General features: G+C 41.6%; 2 protein-coding genes across 7 annotated transcripts in view; one reads left to right on the top strand and one right to left on the bottom strand.

The window, feature by feature from the left end:
• The first annotated feature begins 4,452 nt into the window (after positions 1-4,452).
• On the top strand, positions 4,453-5,307 carry LOC145435000 (glutathione S-transferase Mu 1-like). Its single transcript, XM_080312254.1, has one exon. The coding sequence runs from the start codon at positions 4,495-4,497 to the stop codon at positions 5,149-5,151; it is 657 nt and encodes a 218-aa protein (XP_080168380.1). The 5' UTR covers positions 4,453-4,494; the 3' UTR covers positions 5,152-5,307.
• Positions 5,308-15,801: 10,494 nt separating this feature from the next.
• LOC145434979 (uncharacterized) overlaps positions 15,802-18,925 on the bottom strand; it is a 33,869-nt gene continuing 30,745 nt past the window's right edge. For all 6 annotated transcript variants that reach the window (XM_080312210.1, XM_080312211.1, XM_080312212.1 and 3 more), the window contains one exon: positions 15,802-16,020. In XM_080312210.1, coding sequence (XP_080168336.1) covers positions 15,827-16,020 — 194 coding nt within the window. In that variant the 3' untranslated portion in view covers positions 15,802-15,826. The remainder of the gene's footprint in view (positions 16,021-18,925) is intronic.

The raw sequence follows: 18,925 nt of genomic DNA, 5'->3' as shown, positions 1-18,925 counted from the left end.
GCAGTATAGAGAAAGCGCGATGGATCCACCAAAGTTCTTGTTGGAGTTTTAATTGTAGATATGTCGTTAAAATATAGCGATAAACAAGACATTTGGTGTTTTAGCCAAAGGATCCTCCTCCGTAAGCTGCCATAGGCGGGCTTAAACCTACCGACAAAAATCCATAGATTGGTATTTTGGGTAGATATAATGTAACATAAAATCTGGAAAAGTAGTGGATAAAAGGTAAGATGTAATTAAGTAAAGGAGTTGTAGTATAGATGTATGACGTAGTAGATATTCAACAAAAAGATATATAGGCTCCATGTGGTACAGAATTTGAATATGAAAGTGTTGGTCGTTGCAAACAGATATATTTATATGTATTAAAACAAAACATATATAAATTCGTGAAAACATAATATAAGCAGAGGGAATGAATATAGTAAAATGGATATTGACTCGTTCCAAAGCAACTCTACCATAGCACCTTACGTCGTCAAGGGTATAAAGATGTAGGTAGGGCCTTAGCCTCTCCTTTTCTGTCGCAAATAACCGGTAATGCTTACACCCGAAGGAGCAGTTGCATCTTTTTTATAATTTTGGAGTAATATCCATAGTGCTGTATTACGAAAAGGATATAAAATGATAAGATAGATAGAAGTAAAGTGCATATTTACATCATGCATGTAAGGTGAGTATAACAGAAATTAATGCAAATAAAATATAATAACTTAAAGTAATTTAAAAATAAAATATTTGGGTAATGGTTAATAATACGAACCTTGGATTTGCTGACACGATGGTGGGGATGGTGTTAATTGTTGCTCGTAGTAGTAGCTCGAAGCTGCTGGCGATGGCAAGTAGAAGTATAGTGATTTTTTGAATTTGTAAATATTATGTTTACCGTAGTTGTTGACGACCCAATAATATGGTTGTGACGTCATAGTGCATTGCTTTTTGTGTTCTAGAATATGGCTCATAGTAATTAGCGTATGTTATGCTTGGTTGGTTGAGTTTGTGGCACATGGAATATCGACCACGAGTGTTGATTTGACTGGACGAGGGACGACTTTTGAGAAGATGGATCTCTGTGTTTTATGTAATAACGAAGTTTTAGAGGATCACCAATAAATGTTTCCCATGAACACGAACAAAAATTGATAATATAATCGTCAAAATAAATTATTGTTTTTTGTGCCTTTGGAGAGACGGATATTAGGGTTGGGGTGGGGGGTATTAGGGTTGGGGAAAGGGGGATATTAGGGTTGGGGAAAGGGGGGTATTAGGGTTGAGGGATATTAGGGTTGGGGGAAAGGGAGATTGGAGGCGGGTTAGGGTATGCCACAGCCACTTATATCATCAGGCGTGGATGAAACACGAATGATGAGAAATCGAAGCATATTGTTTTCGTTATGCAATTTGATAATCATGATCCTCTCTACGTATACGTGAGTCGTGAAATAATGCGTTATTCTGTGAAATTTTTTGGATTCGAAATCTGATGATTCGTGCGGTTTATAACCACAAATGTTGTCATTTTTGCAGCCTAAAAATCTGTTGTGACCTTGGTGATGCTGCGAATTGCAGCAGAGAGGACATTAAATTGATAGCATAATATATATGCAATCGCCGATCTGATTGACCGATTTTATCATAAATTATCGAAAATTTTCGCGCTTGGCGCTCTACTCACAATACAGTACAGATGATTTCGTGACAAACGCGAGCAACGTGATGTGGGGGGTCGTTTTATCACCCTATGGGAGCCCAAGATCCACGTTTTTGGGGGCCTGACGAGGTACTGTTTCGTTCCTGCCAACGGGTATACGCCCGAAGATGTTTAATTATTATTGCGTGGTCCTACCTTTTTAAAAACACCTCACTCAGCTCTACCGGCAAATCTGATTACGTGAGCAGAGAGAAGATAAAAATTGATAACGATATATATGCAATTCCCGATCATACTCACCGATTCAATCATGAATTCCAGAAATTTTCCGCGCTTCGCGCGCTTAGGCCACAAAAGGTGATTCAACAAACAAACTCCCAACGAAAATGATAAATAGCGGTAAACAGTGTATCGCCGGAGGGGGGTCTGGGGGGCGAAGCCCCCCATAAGTTCGGCCTATAACCCTATGGGGGGCCCAAGACCAAAGTTTTGGGGGGGGGGGCTGACGACGTGCTGTTACGGCCCTGCATATAGCATACAGTGACATTTAACTCTACAGTTCCTTATATTTCACTTCGTTGGTTGACCAGGTTGAAATTCATTTGCTCAGCAAGTCAGTCGACACCGAAACGAAGACAGCAGTCCCTCACATGATCACGGACAATGCACAACGCATGCGTGCACAAATCGATATACTGAGCAAGTGAGCGTGCTATCAGCTATTGCATGAATTTAAAAAAAATACTCTATGATTTATGCTAATTCACGAAATAATTTTGGGCCCCCTTCGAGCTCGCCCCCCCCCCCCCAATTGGGGGGTTTGGGGTGCGGCAGTTACGGTGCTGGCTATATGTAATATATGTTGGTTTATAGCTGTATATTGAAGCTCTTTTCAATATATAAGACCGGACACCACCATTAGAGCAAGGATTCTTAACATGGGGTTCAAGAAACCCTTGGGTTTCGCGGACTAGCTCTACCGGGTCCATGAAAGGCATATGCTGTAACTTGAACTACATTGAATAATAGGAAACTAAATTGCAATTTATAAGATCTGTCCATATTTTTTATTCACGTCCTTATCGTATTTTGCACGAGTGAACAATGCTTTCTGGCAGAAATCGTTTTAAAAAGAGTATGACACAAAGGTCTCGGAGGCTCCAGTTCGTCGGCAGACGCAAAACGTACGTACATGTTTGTTGTAATGCATCTGCCCTCCAAAACTATCAAGGAGAGTATAGGCAAATTAGATCTCTCGACCTCGTGATACTCTGCTACATTTCTCAAGACAACATCTCACTCAGCTTTACCGATAAATCTGATTGCGTGAGCAGAGAGAGGATAAAAAATTGATAGCAATATATATGCGATTCCCTATTATATTGACGGATTCAAACATGAATTATATACCATTTTCGCGTGAATAGCCGGCAGAACGTTACTCGCTAAACAGCACAATAAATCTCGCTGATATGTAGCGGTCAAAAGGTATAGTGTGAGGGGGGTTTGGTTTCTCTCCCTATGGGGGCCCACAACCAACGTTTTAGGGGGCTGACGAAGTGCTGGTTCGGCCCTGACTGTATTCAACACCACAATCGCGCGGATTTGATTTTCATTATACAAAATAGATATAAATCCAAGATAAATCACGCACGCCAGGCTGAGCTTGCTATATTTTTTACGTTAGACAACGATGCATTCTTTATATCAATTTCATTGATGTCCATCATTGATAGTTATTGTGGGCCAAGCACACAGCAGAGAGTCACTGAATATTCACAAATGGAAAGGTAAATATTCCGAGCAAATGTTCCAACAAAGCAAATACAATTTTAGGAAAGGGCAACATGCATGCTCGTTTAATGATTCATGCTGTCGGAGTCATACAGAGAGATGCCGGAAATTTAAAGATAAAGAGCCTCAACCAAAGATGTTATAATGACGTGAAAAAATATAATAGAGATCAAAAAGTTCACAGTGTAGAACCTACCAAGGTTCATTTGCGAACGCGAACCCCAAATTTCTGAGGTTCACACACCATCCCTGGTAAATTTGCATCCTTGTCATATCGAATCCTCTTACATGATTTGCTCGCACTGTAGTCTCAGCTCGATTGATCAATGTTTAACCAGTCTGTACACTATTGACTTCGTCGTCTCGATGCTGGCTGACATTTCCATTATGTATGCTAGTTTATAAGCAGGGCAGTGATCACGGATTGCAGACGGTATCATCGACAATTTAGGCTAACAGGTCTGTCACGAATAGATCAGCTATTCGCGCATCGCCGCACTGGAATATATTTGCCGTTACTATCATGTATTCGCCGTAGGCAACGATAATGCATCGACGGTCTATATTTTGCGAAAATCAAATACGTCGATTAGCTTGAGATCTTTGCAATTTTTCTTGACGATGATAGACAGTGCGTTAACGAAGGGCTCAATTGGGACGTAAATTATCTTTGTTACGTCGAAACTGGTTGTTGTTGTTTTTATTAACTCATATAATTGGCGCCTGCAACTCGTGGTTATTTGCGCCCACACAGTAAATTTCATACATTTCATAATGGCATGTCTTCTTGGCATGTCTTTTTCGGCTCATTTGCTGCCTCCTTTCAAGAGTTCGGCTCTCTCTTCTTCTGAGCTTTTCAACGCGCTGTATTTACAGCGGGTTCGGCGATGAGGAGCCCAGATAAACCTCCGACACATAGAAACATGGCAGAGCCGAGACTCGAACCACCAACCATTGGTGTCGTGGCTGCAGTGTTTAACCAACTGCGCCACTCGCTTCCCCGTCGAAACTGGTATTATTTGCGTTAACTAAAGGAATTAATCGCAGCTATGGGCAAGTTGTTGTATTGCTACTGGCGCCCAAGAGGACTGGGAAATCCAGTCAAAATGATCTTAGAATACGGAGGAATCGAGTACGTACAAAAGACCGTGGTCCAGGACGCGGATTGGCACGCGGAAAAGTTCTCCAGTGGATTTGACTTTCCCAACCTACCCTACATCATTGACGGAGACGTGAAGTTATCCGAGAGCTGGGCCATTTACCGCTATCTTGCAAAGAAAATTGGAATCTACCCGGACAGTGAGCAAGAGGAACGTCAGGCCGATATGCTACAAGGTGTGATTCAAGATACCAGGAGTAATTTCAGTAACACTTTCTATCGCCCAAAGGAAAACGAGAACATTGATAACTTAAGAGTCACTCAAGTCGCTAAAATCGGTATGTTCGAGAAGTATTTGAAGACACGCGAGTTCCTGCTTGGCGACAAGCTCAGTTACCTTGATTTTGCCCTTTACGAAACCTTGGACCATCACCGCCACTTTTTCGAAGATATATTCGACGACTGCCCGACCATCCAAACATACATGAAGAGATTCAAAGCTATTGGCAGAATTAATGAATACTTGAAATCTGACCGGTTCAACATATTCCCCATAAACGGCCCACAAACATGGTGGGGTGGAAAGAATTTTAATGACAAAAAATAGCTAAAGACGACTAACTCAACCATCATGTTACTACAGTTACTGACCTGGTAGGCCTATTATGTGTTCATATGATATTGCAATAAAGAATATATTCATATTGCCACAGCCACACTCCAAAATCTTTTCGAGAGCATGCAGATGTTCTATCTGGCGGAACGGGATCCGCGGTTTCAGCTGTATGGTGGTTGATTGAAGAGTATTTTATATTGCAGCAAAGTAGTTTATGACCGATAGCCTGCGAGTGTCGTAAGCCTGAATTCCTCAGAAAATGTGGATTAGGTATATACTTAACTTAGGCTACATTTGCTGGGTCAACCAGCAGGGCTTTGGAGCCGGAGCCGGAGCCCGGAGCCGGAGCCCCGGAGCCGTGCATTTTCACCGGAGCTGGAGCCGGAGCCGGAGCTCTACATAAAATTCAGCTGGAGCCGGAGCCGGAGCTGGAGCCCGTTATTTGAGGAGTAGCTCCGGCTCCGACCTATTTCATTGCCGTTATACATATATGCAACAACCACATCTGCTGATTTATCATAATTGAACAGCAGGCCTAAATTTTATTGCTGTGCACAGCAATGGCATAGAGTAAAGTGCGTTCTAGTGCAACTATGATGTTGTGGACAATTGACAAGTATTCAGTATGACGTCACAAGCCGACACGGCGGCACCTATATGTCTTCGTTGCTACATCGGATGTTACTGACGGCTGAAAGACTCGAGATTACTATAGATAACTAACCTATGGGTAGATTAGTAATCTATATAGACCAGGAATGGCGAACCTTTTCGGCTAAAGGGGCACATGCAATTGACGAACGAGAGTGCGGTCCACTAGCCGCGCCAAGCGGGTATAATTTTGAAGTTCATAAATAAACTAGGTCAATAATATTATTACTTGAGTATTGCGGGTCTATTGTATACCGCCCGCTAGGCTCAGTTTGCAAGGACACGACTATTCGGCGTCTGGCCACATCGATATCAAAGATCTCCGATAATATGCGACAATAATGTTGCGCCTACATCTCACCGTCGACGATCATTATGCGAGCGCAAACGCGAAAAGACTTTCTCGCGTAATTGCGAATACAGTTAGACTCAATCGGGTAAATTGGGCGTTTTTTTTTTCATTGTCAGTAGGGGTAGGCTACCAAGCAAGAAATCGTGTGACAATTAAACACGCGAAGCGTGAAGAAAAATTTCGCTACTATTTTAGTTTATTGTAATGTACGACGATTTACTGAAAATGTGACTGGACCCTGGATCTGCCAATGCGTCGGAACTGATATTTTAGTCATCAACATCCCAAGTGTCGCAGCCAGAATTGTAATTTTTGGTTGGCATTGCAAGTTCACAATCTGAGCAATTCATTTTCGATAATATAATGGGAAATTACCTCGCGGGCCACGCAAAACCTCTCGCAGGCCACATTTGACCCGCGGGTTGGCCACCCCTGATATAGATAGGCCCATTCGATAATTTCAGAGCCGGAGCCGGAGCTGGAGCCGGAGCAGTGGTAATAATGCGGCTCCGGAGCTGGAGCCGGAGCTAATGTATGATAGAAGAGAGCGCCGGAGCTGGAGCAGTTTAAATTTACGGCTGCTCCAAAGCCCTGTCAACCAGTCCTGCGTTAGCTGTTGATCTGACAACTTATCGACACAGTTGTGTCAGTTATTAGGTATTGGTCGAATGAGTATATACACTACAATAGCATATGAGTTTCTACATAGGCTAATTGAAACACACACGCCTAAACAATACCAAGTCATATGATAAAGGAGAGGAAAGCCGACCCGTGATATACAATAAAAAAACGTATTTCCATGCGCATTGCGCGTATAGCGGCATGGATTTAGAACAAGATATGATGTAGATCTGGCATCTACTCTACACAGTGCTCTTAAACCAATGTGCACGATACACCCCCGGGTACATGAAGATTCACATGGAGTGGGTCAGTTTAAAAGGGTGCACATGGGTACACGAGACACCGCACTGCACTTGAAATAAGTGGTATATATCATGCATGTGAAACTCGTGATTTTGTCGACCTAATTTCAGTAATCACTAATCAGTCTCTGGAAACAGTAAAAACACCTATGTATTAAAATTTACAGACAGATTAAACTGATTATCTTTTTTTAGTTAACGCATACCGTTTATATACCAGGCAGGGGTGCATGAGCCAGAGCTACAACATAGAACAACTGTGCTTCCCAAACTTTCTTACTCGCGTACCGTTTTTATGTTTTATACAGCATTCGCGTACCACCTGAATTGTTTCTGAATATAACAGTGTTCCAAACTCTGCAATAACGAAAGACAATTCATCGTCCAATGTTAGATATTTCATTCCGCAAGACTACAGCATAAACATCGTCAGTAAGCCCATTTACATGGCCGTTTGGGTCAGCTTCGAAGCTGACTCGTCAATCCGACTCTCTCGTTTTTGAAAAAGAGAAAAAGGCAGACGGCTTCAATCAGTCTTGAGCTCAATCCGTTCCGCAGAGTCGCTTGGAGACGACTTGAACAGTACCGGTACTTGAAAACGAATCCAGACTACAGCAACATACCAACATTTCATGTTCATATTTCACGAAACCGGCACGTATTTCAAATGGGTGAATATGAAAGCTCTATCAGTACTGCTTTTATAATATGCACGTGATCTTATGAAGCGAGTACAGCCAACAATATAACTTGCACAACTCACAGTCAGAAAGAATATATACACGGCGTATTTGGTCATTCTAGAATTGTGTTGAAGGTATTTCTGGATATCTCAACTGCCGTAGCAAATTCCCGAGCTGAATCCCACAGTGCTGTGTATCACTCGAGCTGCGATAAACATGACCATGTAAACTCGATCACTTTGGCAAGCCGTCTCATGACGTCGCTCCAAGACGACTTGGCTTCAAGACGACTTGACCATGTAAATGGGCTTACTGTCCTCTATACGCGGCCAGTCAACAAGGCAAGATTAATTCAGTGGACGTAGATTGGGGACGTTCAAACCGCCTGATATTTCGCATACAAAATACGAAGATCTCTCTCTATCTTTTCAAAATGACCGATACCGTCACCCAAACCAGCAAATACCTGTGACGTGAATAGCGCGAAGTGCGAAAATTCTTCAGTTTTGCGTAATTGAGTCTAAGATATTCTTCGATCGATAAGATTTATGAAAAATCGATATTTTGAATTGTACCCCTCCTTTAGTTTTGTAAAGTGCCTCACAATTGAAGTTCAGGTGCATAACACTCGGCTATACATGTGTATAGTCCGGTGATATGAATACGGTTTTGATATAGATATTAGGTGGAATCTCATTAATTTGATAGGTACTGATGCTCGGCGCAAAGTAAGTGCCACGGCCTACTAGTGTGCCATTGACGTCTCACAATGATGCAACGGGAAATTTCTTCGAAATTTTGAAATTATGCGCAAAATATCGGGTTCGATGTGAGGTTTGTACATTTGACAAATCAGAATTGCTGTCATGCCCGCAATCAATGTCCCTAGCTAATTCGCTTTACCCGACATATCGCAGGTCCTGAAGGCTGTATTCAGTTTTGCACAATACGTTGATTGAGCAAAGAAGAGCAGACATGGCGGCGCCTGTGTCACAATGTAGGCTCTGAGCGCATGCAGGCAAAAGGCAAAACATGTAGGCCACTGTACTTCGTTTTATTGTCATGACCACCTAACCTATACAGAGGAAAATGACATCTGAAGTTGCACTATGTTGGTTCACTAGAGTCCACGACATAGAATGCTTCAACTTACTTATGTTAGTTATGTATCCATGAAATAATCTATTTTTGACGCGATACTCAGCTTAATATAGAAGCTTTTCTACTCCACCAAGGCAGGTGATTCGATGCATATAGGTGTATGGGAGGTAAAACCTTTGGAGATGCGAAAACAATTTTATAATCAGCTGTTTTCAATTCCGGTAATCTAACTTTTATGATTTGAAGAAAGTATCAACCATTTTCCGATTCCAAAATATTGTAACCCTATACCCGCAACTACAATGCGGATGATGGCGTTTACTCACTGGACTACGCGGAGATTAAGCAATAAAGAATTTATACGCATTTAGGACATTAAAAACGTAAAAATAGTGACAACAAATCTAAGCGGACACACTGCAACGAAATAAAAAAAATACTGTATTTGGCTCATAAACATATGGGTAAAAATCCGAATTAAAAATCGTGTTTCCGTCTGCAATGATGAATTCATCAATATAATGTGGTCAACATCAACTTTATTGGTAATTTAACTTATTTCTTTTTCCGAGTATAATGCCGCCATGTTGGCAAGTCGTGTTTAAACCATAGGCTAGGGGTTCTCAACCGGAGATCCGCGGAACCTCCAAATTTACAAAATGGTTGGTAACTAGGGCAAGTTTATGCAACTTTTTTTACAACTTCCAGCAGCTTCCTAAATACTCAGAACTTATGTCGTGTGGTGTTTTAAGCTGTTTGGAAGAATCTTATATTGCAACGTTTTGCAACTTTTCTTTATTTTTTCGTGCAACTTTTTGCAACGATTCTTCATTCGACTTTTCGCAAGTTTTTTCGATTTTTTTATGTAAACAACTTTTTACTGAAAACATTTGGCACTACATGTAAATAGATCGCTTGATTATTTCATTCTCGTTCAAATTTGAGGTCCTATCTGATTTGACGTACATTCAGGCTAGACCGCCGAAAATTAAATTTTCACTGGGTCAATTTTTTCAGGCTATTGATTTTGTTGCAGTCGCCAAATTGAGTTTTGTCACAGTGCCTTTTGATACGGGACGATTCGAGTATCTCAAACCCTAATAACGTCAAGGAACTTGTCCATAAATGCAATATTTTAGTGAAACTTGTTCGAAAATTTATTGCAACTTTTGTGAAAAATAAGTGCGTCTTTCCACTGATTTGACTGCAACAAAAACTTGCCCTGGTAACCTAATTTATACGTTTTTTAATTAGGGAAATCACAAGACAGCTTCGCTTCATAACTAGTAAAACTCCAGGATTCAAATCAACAGAATGGTCGTCTGAGATTAAATAACCTATACTGTGCAAACTCATCTTAATTGCTAAATTGCCAATAGCCTACTGATGCAGCATATTGTTGTTTCGGGATGTTTTGTTAGGGATTCTGGAAAAAATTAAAAAGTTGGAGAAGTAAGGTGAATCATGCGGTGACTTCGAAATGTTTGCAATTATCCATTTTCCCTTTGTGACATATACGTAACCGGCAAACCAGTATTCGAAAATAACTTCAAGATGAGCTGCTAGATTGAAATGACGAGGCTCGGCGTTATATTCAATTCATTCAATTTATTGCTAATAATTTCATCATTTCAATATACCACAAGACTGGGACACAATGAAAGATAGGAAAGTGTCGAAACGACTTGGAGTATAGTCTCAGGGTTGTAACCAAGTCACGAGGCTCCGAGTCACAAGTCAATCTCACTTTTATAGTTTGACTCGAGTCAAGTCGAATCATTTACAATTCACCACCGAGTCAAGTTCGAGTCCAAGTCAGCGACCAGAGGGTAGAGTCCGAGTCATGGTATCATGACTCGAGTCCGACTCATTGTGTTGACTGTTCAGTTTCCAGTCAAAGTTTCGTGAAACCCACTTTTTATAACTCTGATGACATCGAATGGTTCGCATTCATGATATACTAATTTTCCATGATTTACCCATTTTCCTATTAGCAGTTTCTGGTCGCATTTTTAAGTACCAGTACCAATAGAATAAATTCCAATGGTGTGGTTACTTTACTATTCTTGCATGACTCGAGTCCAAGTTGAGTCAATACATAGATTGACTCGAGTCGAGACATTTCCGCATTTCGAGAACATGACTGGAGTCAAGTCGTTTCATCAGAAAATCGGGACTCGAGTCATTACAACCCTGAGCAGTCTTCGCGATCAGGCGCCCACCTGTAGTGCGGAGCGGATCGACAAATTATCTGGTCCGGCTCCAATCCGGTTGTTTAATTTTCTGGTCCGGCTCCGGCCGTATCAGGAAAAAGTACTGATCCGGCTGCGGCCAAAAATGAAAAAGTCCGGCCAGAAATCCGGCCCTACACGGTACGGGGGTTCCGTGAATTGATAAATATGCCTCGTTTATGTTCGCACTGGCTTGGCGGTTACTTGCGTGTGGTTGATTGGTAGTTATTTAGTTATATAAGTCATGCTCATCCATAAAGTTTCCGGCCGTATCAAAAAAGTAGTGATCCGGCTCCGACCGTAACAGAAAAAGTACCGATCCGGCCAAAATTGTAAAAATCCGGCCGGATATCCAATCCGGCTCCGGTCCATGATCCGCACTGCCACCTGGCCTAGGCGATTTAAAAAAAAGGAGGCATGCTGAAAAGTATAAGAAGATAATATAACAGGAAAGGTGACAAAAGAGGTGACATGTGGCAGAACGAGAGATCGATATGTCAGGTCGTGGTCCGGTAAAATATCGGGCTAACTAGTATGACTGTTCGATGTGTTCAATAATAAAATCTTTTTTTCAATGTTGGTGCCACATATTTGTTGCGATCATACCGAAAGGTGTCGTCGGAAGTGTTACGCGTTATTATTGTACATTATACATTCGCCACCACCTATCATCGTGGAAATGGATTTTCGGCATTCGTTCATATCAAATCGGATTTTCAAGACACGACCACGCATTCTAAGAAATGCAGTTGCACAATTCGCGTTGGAATAATAAAAGTCTACGCAATTTCTACATAACAGCAGGGATATCTAGAACGGAGTTTGGTATTGTGACGCAACCATGGCGTCTGGGAGCAGGTGAGGGACAGCGCAAACCGCAAGCGTATTGGCAATTGCTGCGCCACCGATTGAGCACTTGCTCCTGAGCTGCTCAGACGGCATGGTTGCGCCAGAAACCAAACTCCGTTGCAATGCAACATTCGAGGCTGATTTTGGGGGGTTTCAGGACCACGAGCAGAATAAAATTTATATTTTCGCAATCAGTACCGCTAGCTTTCGAGTGATACCAGTTTTATCTAATCTCGCGCTAAGTGCGTTCAAAAATTACCGTCGAATTGCCTTTAGCCTAATGGAATGTATGACGTAGAATAATTTCACTGAGCCCTGAGAGAGAGAGATATGTTATTCTTTCTCGCCTGCACCATCGAGATGCTTTTGGCGACGGAGTTGCGTTACGGCCCCATGAGGTCATCTAGTCTGCGCCCCCGTTTTTTTTTCTCCTCCATGCTATCCGTGATTGCTGAGCGCCTGAGCTGCGGATACCATTTTTCGAGTCTTTGGTATGACCCGGCCGGGGATCGAACCCACGACCTACCGCTCGAGAAGCCGGACGCATAACCATTACACTATCTCGCTCCTGAGATTTGCTTGTGTCATATTATAGTTGACCTCCAAAGGTCGTGTCGATCATTCTTAGTTGATACCAGTGTTGGGATCAAGTCACTACCGGACGCATAACCATTACACTATCTCGCTCCTGAGATTTGCTTGTGTCATATTATAGTTGACCTCCAAAGGTCGTGTCGATCATTCTTAGCTGATACCAGTGTTGGGATCAAGTCACTACCTTCGAGTCACGAGTCATTGCACATTTTGACTCGAGTCAAGTCAAGTCACTCGTTTCTTGGTTGTGACTCGAGTCAAGTCAAGTCGAGTCACGAGTCAAGTCACAATTCAAGTCAAATTGAATTTTCGAAGTCAGTGACGATTCAAAGTCATTACATTTTGCTAGCTGTGTGAAAGACCGAATAATTTGCCATTTATATTGCATCAAATAGCTAATATAAAGTCAGATATGCATGCAAGAAGGCGTTTTATCACGCACACGTAGAACTGCAAATGAAATACGCGACTAGCTATGCTACAGTCTGTTATTATATCAGACAATAGGATCGAATACGAAACATCGAGAAGTTGTAACAAATTGATATGGATTTGAATCATGCAAGAGGGTTGGTAAAGGTGATCACTGTGCAATGTTAGCACTGAGCCGTCTAAGAAACATGGATACGTTAATTGTTATTGTATTCTTCTTCTTCTTCTACTACTACTACTACGACGACAACGTAACCTGTGATCATTTCGCTTGTGTTCAATATATTTGTGATGCAATAATGGAGGAGCATTCAAACGTACATTCAGTGAATGCCTGCGGTTAGTGGTTACTCTCACAAGCGACACAGGCGTATCGTGAACAATACGAACATATGCCCAAAATACATTGATTTGATTGATACCGTTTACTTGATGACTTGAAATTGACTCGTAAATTTTGCTCCGAGTCACGAGTCAATGCAAATTTTTGAAGCGCCGAGTCAAGTCAAGTCATTTTTGCAAAGTGACTCGAGTCAAGTCATACGAAAAAGTGACTCGAGTCATCCCAACACTGGCTGATACCGAATAATGTGCATGCGTAATTTCTGTACCAGCATCATTGCCATCTGTTTGTTATGTATTCCGGTTTGATGAAAATAAAATCTCTCTCTCTCTCTGTTGTCTAAAACATATCTGCTTTAATTCGAAGTGCAAGCAGGCAAAACCTACACGAGTACTCATAAATTAGGAGCACCCCGTTACTGATCAAGGCCACCACCGAATCTCCTGTGTTCTTCAATCAGCGTACAATAAATTCTCAGTGCATCCATGTTTTCTCAAGAAAATAGTGCGTCGCCGAAGTGGCTTTGCATTACAGACATGAAAGCGAGCACACAAGTATGGTAAACACACCTGTGATTCCACAAATAGTTCCCACAATCAGCAACGGAAATCTGACGCTACGCAATACGCATTCATGACGAATGCAGATTGCAGATAACGGCCACACATAAAGGTCACACCAAAACGTGTTAAACACAAGTTGTAACTGCCTATATTCGCCTATCCTGGTCAAAGGGACAAGAGGACGTTCTATACCAGCGTGACACAGATGAGATACCTCTTCATAATAAGGGAAATATATTCCTATTTTCGACCTGATATAATACTATATATATTAGCGAGAAAGCCTCTTTTATAAACAGTGACAATCAAGTATGCCAAGAGTGTTCCAAACAAGCATTACATTTAGGATGAAAAGATTAGAGCACATAAACATCCAACAATCAAACAAACTTATCATTGTGGGCGGTGTTTGATGGAAAAGGTTTCGAGAAAAATAACAGGTAACTTGATTAATAGAATATTAGCCCACCGTCGTGATTTTATCAAAGTAAAAAAGTGCAATGGACACAAATACTACAGATGTGTTCGGCGACTCCAGTCTGGGATGAAAAGATTCGCAGAAAGTCATTGGAACCTGTCCAATGCTCGCTTTGATACGAAATAAAATCTTCAATAAATCGCCTATATTTCATCGTAAGCATATGAAAAGAAACGGTACGTTGATACAGTCGAATAAGCGAAACAAAACTTGAAACCGAGTCAACATATATGACACAACAGCTCTAGATTGGCTAAATACAAAAGGCAGAGGCTACTAAATCAAAGATGCGTACTCGGTAGCATTGGTATCGTTTAGTACTTGCCCAGATTCTGCATTGCGCTACAGGGTACGCGAGGCATGGCGCATGTAAGGGATGGCCAATTTGACAACAAAACATTGTGTCAAAATACGAATGTAGGGGGGATAGAAACGACAATCCACCTCCCAAATTTTGACGGGCATTCTAACATCACACATTTTCCCTGCGTCACAATGGAATACGTTTTAACATGTCGGCAGCATCACCCTTGCACAATGGATGCCTGTCCGCCATCAGTTGACGTAAAGACATTCTTGATATCATTAGCGGCAGTATAGTGGACTCAGCATAATAAAACTATTACAAGCGAGATTGCTTTGCATGATGCAAAGTAGCGACCTATTATACGCAAATACACACCCAAAAAAAATTGATGAAGTTTTCCAGGAATTGATATTAGGGCTGGACTCGAGTATCTGGATGATCCGATTCAAAGTTGAGTATTCGTATATCGCTAACTGAGAGGTCATAGTCGGTTCAATATTCACCTGAGTACGACCACAAAAAAAAATATCATGATCAATAAACAGTTTGATTTTGTTGACTATAACCATGACATAGCTCTGGGTGATGATACCGCAGATTCATATCTACACAAAAACATTTTTTACATGTTTCGAATGCTATATGATGAAGCCGGCTTAATTTTTGAGGCTCCAATATTGGGGAAAAAGGTTTCAATAATCAATAATCTCCGCCGATTATAAATTAAATTGCAGAGAGATAGAGGTGGGTATAATTTCAGTATGCGAAAAAATTGATTTCACCACTGGAATGGAATCATTACAATTGTTACTTGAAACACGGATGATGACGCATCTTAAAACTGGCGCGATACTGAGCAGAACAGTGTTTTGGATGCTATGCGATATAGACGACGGAACTTTCGAGGCTTCAACAGCGGGAAGAAATCCTCGAAACAATAATTACCGCCAATAACCCGATTTCGAAGGGTGCCCGTAATTTCGGTACTAAAAAAATCACCGACTTTCCTTTACTCGAAGCGTAACAATCAATACTCGACCAGAATCCCAGCCCTGCGCATCACACTGATAATATACCGATGTCGTGATCTGGGACCGCCGAGATAGCTTTAAATCTAGAATACTGCGCGAAAGAAAGTGTGTACGAATGAACTTCAGAAGAGAATGTCAGTGGCGCCTGACGTCGTGTCGCTCCAAGCGCTTGCGTTGTCGTCCGTAAGAGGGGTGGCGTGATCTGTCCCGGATTCCGATTTGGTCGATTTCGAAGTGTCGATGTCGTCGTCCAGGATCGCCGGGTCTTTCATGGACAGTAGGTACTTTGGCGTGTATTTTCCGATCGTGCTGTCTTCTATTGAAAGAGATTTTTGGCGTTAAAACGCGGGCAAGCTACACCTGATACAAATAAAGTGCTACAAGTAACACTGTCAATTTCTACTGTAGTACAAGAAGTAGCAATTTTCCACAACGTATCGAGTGGGAGTAGAAAATGACATATGAAAATACTCAAGTAGAAGTAATATCTTCAATTTCTACTCAACAACTACAAGTAGAAGTTTCAAAGACATACATAATAGTGATCACAGTCACTTCTGAATATATTTTCATTTTTGCTTTAGTTCGCAAAGATACATGTTGTAATTTAAACGTAGCCGCCTCCGACTTACTGCTAAATGTATGCGATCTCTCAAACAAATCTACTTTCGGAAACTACTTACTCAAGTAGGAAAGAAAGGATGTTACGTATTTTGTCCTCGATGTATTTTGCGACATACACACCGACTCATATATATACACACGGTCCGTGCAAATGCATACCGCGAGTCATAGGCGCCGAACCTGGGTATGCAAGGTATGCCACGCATACCTAGACATTTTGTTAGGTATGCGGCATACCTAGAATTCGGTTTGGCATGAATCGGCATAATCCCCGATTGTGTTATTTAGAACAAATCGCAATGTCTTTCCGTTAACGACATTACCTGCTGCCGCTTATGTGAGCGAGGTAACCCGCTGTGCGCGGCCAATTAGCAAGAAGCGTGCTGCCAATTAGCGAGATTCGTCTGTGCAAAATGTAACGCGACGCGATTTCCCGCTGAGATGATCGCGAAATTATGTCATTGATTGCCGTGCGCTCGGCAATCGTCGCTTGGGACGCTTGCCTGATTTGTCGCGTCTCCAACAAGCCTAGTTTCACTGGCTTGAAAAATCACATCAGCAGTAGGCCCGGTGCGTACTGTACCAATCAGACATGGGGTAATCGCGATTAGTAATCGTAATCGATTACGACGATTACAGCATTTTCAAGTAATCGTAATCGCAATCGATTACATTCGAAAAAAATCCAAAGTAATCGTAATCGTAATCGACTACTTCACATATCTAATCGATTTCTTTGTGAAAGAACGATTACTTTTTATTTGTACAATGAATATGACATTACCGAACATTCGTGAACAAGGAAGAGATGTTATACCAGGTTATTGATAGCGCAAACGGTTGATTTTCAAACGCCACTGCTCATTATTACGTCATAAGTATTAGCTTTGCTCGTCCTTGCGTAAGAAGTATCCACACATAGTAAATATATATTCGACGCTCATTGTTGTGTTATTGTTAGAACAGTGTAAGCCACGCTGTATATCAGGTTATCAATACACTCCAGACGCCACTACCTTGCAGCAAGATAATAATCACCACTCTGCCTAGTTTCAAATAGTAACTTATGTATTGGTGTTTGGTTATGCTTAGTTAAACGCAGTTTGACCGTTGCTGCTTGGCGAGCAGTAGGCCTATCTACGTAGTATACGTATGTATTGTACGTACACCGGACAAAGATTTGAAATTTTGCACTCAAATAAAACATTACGATGGTTAAAATCAAAAGCTGCTGATATATATCATAACCGACCCGTTCTTTGCTGTTTCTCGTAACGGCAGCCTTCAGTATCTGTATTAAGTGTAAAGTAGAATTTTAGGTTCACTTTGTCTTATTTTCATATGACTCTACTTGAAACGGGCGCCAATCATTATTTCATAGTTCTTCACTCGAGATTTATACCTGTCGCCATGGCCATCCGCTTATGCACCATGTTAGCGTGGGCTGCAGCCACAGTCAGGACCAAAACAGCAATTCGTCCCCCACTCACAACGTTGGTATTGGTAGGGTTGTAACCAAGTCACAATGTTCCGAGTCACAAGTCAATCGCACTTTTATAGTTTTGACTCGATTCAAGTCAAGTCATTTTCAATTCACCCCCCCCCCAGTCAAGTCCGAGTCCAAGTCAGCTAGTACATGGACGAGTCCAAGTCGTAGTGTTTGGCTCGTGTACGATCCCAAGTCGTTATGTTCACAGATCAGTTTTCAGATCAATCCGGTTCAACCCCCTTTTTTCAACTCTGCTCGAGTGATATAGAATGGCTCGTATACATAATTTAGTAATTTTCATCCTAGCAATTACGGACCTGGCAATGCAAATCGTTGGGTGCGACGAATAGTCCTGCGTAGAGTTGGGCAATGGGTGCATTATGACGTAACAAGCAAATGACGTATGATTTATAAAGAAAGTTGTTATCTCATTAGACCTTTTCATCGCAAGCCTTGTGTTGTCTTCCAATATCTCTTCTGAAATTAGTTCCAAGAAGCAAAACAAATGTAATCGTGAGTAATCGTGATTACTTTTGAAATGTAATCGTAATCGTAATCGACTACTTCCTGATTATGCTGTAATCGTAATCGTAATCGCGGGATTCACAAGTAATCGTAATCGCAATCGATTACATTCGTGAAGTAATCACCCCATGTCTGGTACCAATGCTAGCCTGCACTATCGCATCTGCATTGGCGCGCACGATACCATCGCTTGCCTACACAATCGCATCTGCAACAGGCCTGGTACGAAAGATATCATCGCTGGCCAGTGGCCAACTATCGCGTCTCTAGCCTAGCATGCATTTGCTTAAATCTCTCGATGGCTTGGAGACGATGCCGTTAGATGTATGCTGATTAGCGATTGTGATTAAAGAGTGACATCGCTAAACTGAATGACATCGAACGTCTGCAGACATGTGCGATTGTGCGGGCGCCGTGCATGCGTAATTGAATTCCGCTAATACTTAAACATAACTATCAGAAGATGTGTGTCAAGGCTTGAGTTGTAAAAGACGAGAAAGGTTTGAACAACCTGAAATCGGTGCCATTATAGAACAGATTCCATAACAACTCGGAAATTTTGCCTCGCGCAAATCGTTGCCCA

This window comes from Botryllus schlosseri, chromosome 3 (genome assembly GCF_051294905.1).
Source record: "Botryllus schlosseri isolate E-star chromosome 3, Bs_hap1, whole genome shotgun sequence".
Classification (NCBI taxonomy): Eukaryota; Metazoa; Chordata; class Ascidiacea; order Stolidobranchia; family Styelidae; genus Botryllus; species Botryllus schlosseri.
The sequence above is the reverse complement of the archived record's forward strand: the minus strand, read 5'-3'. Positions and strand labels throughout refer to the sequence as shown.

What these genes read in the sequence shown, in the direction of transcription:
- LOC145435000 (XM_080312254.1), top strand. Translation starts at nt 4,495, where the DNA reads ATGGGCAAGTTGTTGTATTGCTACTGGCGCCCAAGAGGACTGGGAAAT.